This window comes from Nomascus leucogenys, chromosome 1a, assembly GCF_006542625.1.
Source record: "Nomascus leucogenys isolate Asia chromosome 1a, Asia_NLE_v1, whole genome shotgun sequence".
Taxonomy (NCBI): Eukaryota; Metazoa; Chordata; class Mammalia; order Primates; family Hylobatidae; genus Nomascus; species Nomascus leucogenys.
In genome coordinates this window covers 30,488,968-30,494,967 of record NC_044381.1, presented here as the reverse complement: position 1 = coordinate 30,494,967, position 6,000 = coordinate 30,488,968, and the positions used below count along the sequence as shown (strand labels likewise).

Sequence of the window (6,000 nt, the reverse complement as noted above, 5' to 3'; positions counted from 1 at the left end):
TTCTGGTATGCAATAAGACTAAAACTGATAGAGATCTCCACCTTTATAAGCATTTTTCATTTTAATCAATGGTCTTAATGGGAGTAGTTAGATCTACACATTCCTCTAATCACCCAGAAGTCCTTATCCAACAACAGTGCATCTGTATATGTTTTCATCCATTTGACGTAAGTATATCAGCTAGTTGTTAAAGTGCAAAGACTGTCTTAACATATATTTCCATACCAAAAATCACGTTATTTCACAACTTGACAAAGTCCACATTAGGATTTGTTGGCAAATTAAAATTCTTTACTCACAAAATGATAAAAGGAAGGAGACACAGCTCAAAGTTAATGTGTAAGAGTTAACAGAATCAATACATGCGAATAGCTGTGGAGCCTAGGGGATGCAGGAATCAAGGCAGACAAAGATATCTGCTGAATTAAATTAATGTTAGGTCACTACCCATGGTTGACATCACAGAAGTGGATAAGCATATCAGAGTAAATAAATGAATCCTTTCTTAAACAAAAAACCCATAAAACTTATTTTACTCCCTAAACGAGAAATAATTTCAAAATATAGGCCCATTCCTGGTAGGTTAAGACCAGTTCAGAAGACTGCATTGCCATTCCAGGGCCAAGAAAGCAACTTTAAAAACATGCACTACGCTGTGGTCTAAATGTGTCCCTCAAAACTCACATTTTGAAATCCTAACGCCCAAACTGATGGTTTTAGCAAGTGGCCTCTTGGGAAGTGAGGAATGGGATTAAGGTCCTTATAAAACAGGCCCGAGGGAGGGCCTCTGCCTCTCCACCATGTGAGGACAGAGCCAGAAGGTGCTATCCACTAAACAGAAAGCACCCCTCCCTACACACACCTTATTGTGACATTCCAGCCTTCAGAAATGTGAAGAATAAACTTCTGTGGTTCATAAACTACCCAGTCTATGATATTTTGTTATGGAGGCCCAAAAGGATCAAGCCATTCCAAAAGAGCATTGTTGCCCACATCATCTTTTTGTACCTCACCTAGGGTAACACCATACCCATTCGGAGTTAAGCCCTTCCTAACTCTTCAGTATCAACGTGCTTGGAAACGTGAGCAATCCTGACACCTTTTTTCTTCTTAAAGAACAACACATACTAATAATAGGATCGGCTAATAGTACTAGATTCTATGCATGAAGCCTAGTATGTATTTAAAAGCATGCAATCTGGACAAGCTGTTTAACCTTTTACTTGGGCTCATTTAACTTATTTGTAAAACCAGCGCAATTTCGGATTTCATAGGGTTGCTACGTGGATTTTAAAAAGCCCCATGCAACATAGCCAAACACTCAAAACTCAATAACATGAACTGTCTTAAAAGGTTTCCAGAAAAAATCCCCGACAGGTTAGGTCGGCTTATCATTACAACGCTTTCCGGTGTAAGGGAGATAAATAGCTATTTAGCACCACACAATTTCTCCTCTGGGCTCGAACAGCTCTCGATAGACTACGATCCCTTCCCGACGTGGAAACCTCAGATAAAAAGGCTCCGCGAGGTCCGAGGCCAGCACGGGGCGGAGCCAGGACGCGGGCCAGAGTCCCGAAGGACGGTGCCTCTCCGGCCCCAACGAAGTACAGCTTTTATTTTGCAGCAATCTGAGTCAACCAGAGATTCTGAGGCTTCCAAAACAGAACCGACGAGAACACTCATAGAATGCCTCTCCACTTCCTGACTGTCGCTTTGAGGGGAGAAAAATAAGCCATAGCGAGCCCAGCAGAGGACTCGGGAAGGCGGAGTCTGCAGTGTGCCTAACGCGGACTAGAAGGACCGAGGCGGGGCGGGGCTGGCGCAGCGCGAGGACCCGGGGCCGAGGTGTGGGGCTGACCATAGCGTGCCGGACGCCGGTGTGAACATACACTGTCTGCTCCTGTAGTGCCCAGGCCCGTGTCGGGGAGTCCCCGGAGCTACCATTATCGAGACTCTCATTCCTATTGCCCTGCGGCTTTAATCCTTCGAATGAAGAGGAAAAATTGAACCCTAAAGACAGGCAGCTCCTAGGCACCAGCACAGGAAATAAGCAATGGAGGTGGGGTCCTTTGCTCGCGCCGAAATTCAAAGGAATAAATAGTTCCGGCGCGGGTGTTGAGAGCGGTGCTGCAGGTGTTGTGGCCGCTATGGTGAAGTTCGCTTCGTAGCAGCCCCGGCTAGAGAGTTGGCCTGCTCCCCGCCTTTGTGACCCGGAGGAGCTTTTGGAGTGCGTCAAGCCCCTGGCCTGAGGCAGCGGTGAGGCGTGTGCTTGAGCACGGCCGGTAGGGCTCGGCCAGACATCCTGGCGGGAGGCGGGAGGCGGGAGGCGGGAGGCGGGAGGCGGGAGGCGGGAGGCGGGAGGCGGGGCGCGGGGGCTGTAGGGAGGGGGACCAGTGGCAGAGGGATCTTAGGTGATCCTTAGAAATAAAAGCTAGTTTCTTTTCGGCCTTGGAGTAGGGCGAAGAGGTGTAGACAGGCCTGGAGAAGCGAGGTAACAGCCTGAGTAAAAGCAAGAAGTTGAAGAATATGAGATACATCTTATCTCTAGTAAATACTTAAATGACTTCCCCTTCTCCTGGAGTCAAGCACAATTCGGGGATGCAATGATGGACGTAGGTGAAGATAATGCAGGAACTTACAAGTAATGACCGTCTAATATCAGCTTTAAGTACCATGAGGGAAAAAGCCGAGTGAAGGATTGTGGAGAGGTGACATAGGGAGGTCAGGGAGGACTCCAGTAAGGTGACATTTGAGCAAAGACGTGAGTGCAGTAGAGAGTAAGCTATGTCAGTATCAGAGAAAAGCACATTATGGGCAAAGATAATGGGATATGTAACAATCCGTAGTCTTTGTTAGGTAGAGTATGATAAAAGTAGAAGGCAATCCTGGAAAAACGGGTAGAAGAAATAGTTGAGACTTCCCAGTTGAATGGTTTAATTTCCAGATCGTGGCTAACTCTGGTATATTTTTGAGTAGATGAACTATGTCTTTACATCAGACAAGATAGTTTGTCAAGTGGCTGTTTTATTTCTATCACCCTATCGTTGCTGTTTTTGCCTCGTATTCATTATGATTCCAGGTTTACATTCCACTTAGGTGGTGTTATTTCTGTTTCGTACAGAACTAGTTTGTGGCCTGTTTGATTCCTGTCAGAGGTTTGCTGACCCAAGACAGGATCGAAAATGCATATTAAGTCAATTATTCTAGAGGGATTCAAGTCCTATGCTCAGAGGACCGAAGTCAATGGTTTTGACCCCCTCTTCAATGCTATCACTGGCTTAAATGGTAGTGGGAAATCCAACATATTGGACTCCATCTGCTTTTTGCTGGGCATCTCCAACCTGTCTCAGGTAAAGTGTAAACTTTCTGATTTATTGGAATATAACTTGGCAGGAGAATCCTCACTGAATTTTGGAGACTTCCCAATGTTCTCTTCATTTGTGTTTTTATACTTTTTGTAAATGACACCACACTGCAACCTTTTAAGGAAAGTAATATTACTCCTTTAGATGAGAAAATAGAAACTTAGAGATGTTTAGAAGTAACAGTGCCTCAAAACTCAGGCATTCTGACTGTAAAGCAGTCTCATTCCGGAGTATTTTCAACCCTGTGTAATGATGCCTTTTCAAATCCTATTAATGGATTGAATGATTGGTGAAAATCGTTGGGACGGTATTTCCTTATATCTTGCAAAGTAACTTTTTGTTAAAAAAAGAACAGGAAACAATTCAATTCAGGGTTGAAAAGGTTCTGTAGAGAAAAGTGTCCATTCCAGGTTATTGCCTCTTTTCCTTGTTTTTCTTGCCAGAGGATGCAGCTGCCTATCCTTGTCTACTTAATGGACTCTACGTTGGTGGGTTTTCCAACAGCGAGGGACCCATTTTTAGTGCTGCTTTGTACAGTAGGGAGTTTGTAATTGATATACTTTTCATATTTTAGGTTCGGGCTTCTAATTTACAAGATTTAGTTTACAAAAATGGGCAGGCTGGTATTACCAAAGCCTCTGTGTCAATCACTTTTGATAATTCTGACAAAAAGCAAAGTCCTTTAGGATTTGAGGTTCATGACGAAATCACAGTAACAAGGCAGGTGAGTGGCAATTAAAACATTTGGATATCTTAAGACCTTTTATGTCCGATGTGGTTTTTGGCCCTATGCCTTTGCAAAACGTGCTAGAGAAAGTTCATGAGCAAAATTGGTGCCTTAAATTCTGACTAGATTCCTTAATGTTTTTCTTATATTAAAATTTTGATCATGCACATTCTATCACTAAGAGGATTGAAAGACAGCTGAAAAGTTATTCATCCAATATAAGCACCCAACTATGCGGAAATCTTAAACCATACTTGAATCCTCTTTGGCTGTTCTTGAACACCTGTGTACTTGAGATCTTTCAATCTTCTGAGATAACCCATTCTGTTTTTGGACAGGTCTTATTAGAAAGTTACCGCTATAAGTTTTGTCAGAGTCTGCTGTCTTCAAATTTTATTCATTAATCCTAGTCCTCTTGAGAGCACCAAGAGCAAATCTAACTTATTCCCTACTTCAGTGTTTAAGTGATCTGCAAGTATATGTGTTTTAGTTCTAAGTGAAATCTTGCCAGGTCTTTCACTTGATGTTTATTCCTAGTTCCTTCACTTGCCTGATTATATCAAGTATGCTCCAGTTTCCCTCCCTGCTCCTGCATTCATCTATCTTTCTTTCAATGGCACCTTAGATTGGGTGTACCAAAATTGGTCTAGTTGGAGTTTCTCTTTCATTTTAGGTATTTTACTTTTATTTTTCCCAATAGAGCATTGGAGTGTTCATAATACATTGTGGATTCATACTAGATTTACTTGAAACCACTCAATTTTTTTTAGGTGTGTTATTAATATAGTCAGGCACTGTTTTCAGCTTGTCAAGGTTTTTTTTTTTTTTTTTTTTTTTTTTCTGAGACGGAGTCTCGCTCTGTTACCCAGGCTGGAGTGTAGTGGCACCATCTCAGCTCACTGCAATCTCCATCTCCTGGGTTCAAGAGATTCTTCTGCCTCAGCCTCTTGAGTAGCTGGGACTACAGGCGCCCACCACCACACCCAGCTGATTTTTTTTTTTTTGTATTTTTAGTAGGAACGGGATTTCACTGTTGGCCAGGGTGGTCTCAATCTCCTGACCTCGTGATCTGCCCGCCTCGGCCTCCCAAAGTGCTGGGATTACAAGTGTGAGCCACGGCGTCTGGCCCAAGATTTTGTTTTTTAAAATGTTGTCAACTCCTATTTACTGTCCATCTTAGCATTTATCACTTACAGATTTTCTCCTCTATTTTAATGGAAGCCTCTGATTGAAAAAAAAAAAAGAAACGTAGGCCCCGTTAGGACAGAATCCTGTTCCGTGTCATTAGGCATCCATCAAATATTTATCCTTTAGGAACTGTCACTAAGTCTCTTACTAATAATCTACCTAATTGTTCCTGTCCTCATTCAGGGCATAAACTTGTATCTTCACCAAAATTATAAAATTTTTGTCAGAGAGGTCTCTTCAAATACATTAATATATGAACTACCAACCTAGTAGTCCTGTCAGGAAAAGAAATGAATAACATTTATTCAATATTTATTAAATACTTGATGTATATTGGGTGTTCTTGAATGTACTGGGATGTAGAGTTAGAAGAGTGAGAAACAGAGCTTGTCTTTAAGGACTTCAATCTGGTAGATGAGACAGTCATACCCAATAAATGACAATTTAAGTGTGATAGTAGAGTATGGTGTCTGGGATGACTTAATGAAACCATACTGAAGCTCCGTGATTACCCTTTCTTTTAAATGGTCATAAATCATGTCTTTATTCGTAGCTTTTTGAATCGTGTCAAGAATTGATGTCAAGCTACTTTGACATCTATTCCTGTTGAAAAGTAGAGAAAGCCTCTAGAAAAATTACAGAAAGAAAGTAACTAGGAAAGTATGTTTTACATATACTTGGAAACATAAAGTTAGAAGTTACCTTGGAGACCTAGTCCAG

At 42.0% G+C, this 6,000-nt stretch overlaps 1 protein-coding gene across 1 annotated transcript in view; it reads left to right on the top strand.

Moving 5' to 3' along the window:
- Positions 1-3,079: 3,079 nt before the first annotated feature.
- Positions 3,080-6,000, top strand: part of SMC2 (structural maintenance of chromosomes 2) — a 43,397-nt gene continuing 40,476 nt past the window's right edge. The window contains exons 1-2 of the mRNA XM_030826870.1: positions 3,080-3,350; positions 3,940-4,089. Of these exons, the coding sequence (XP_030682730.1) occupies positions 3,183-3,350; positions 3,940-4,089 (318 nt within the window). The 5' untranslated portion in view covers positions 3,080-3,182. The remainder of the gene's footprint in view (positions 3,351-3,939; positions 4,090-6,000) is intronic.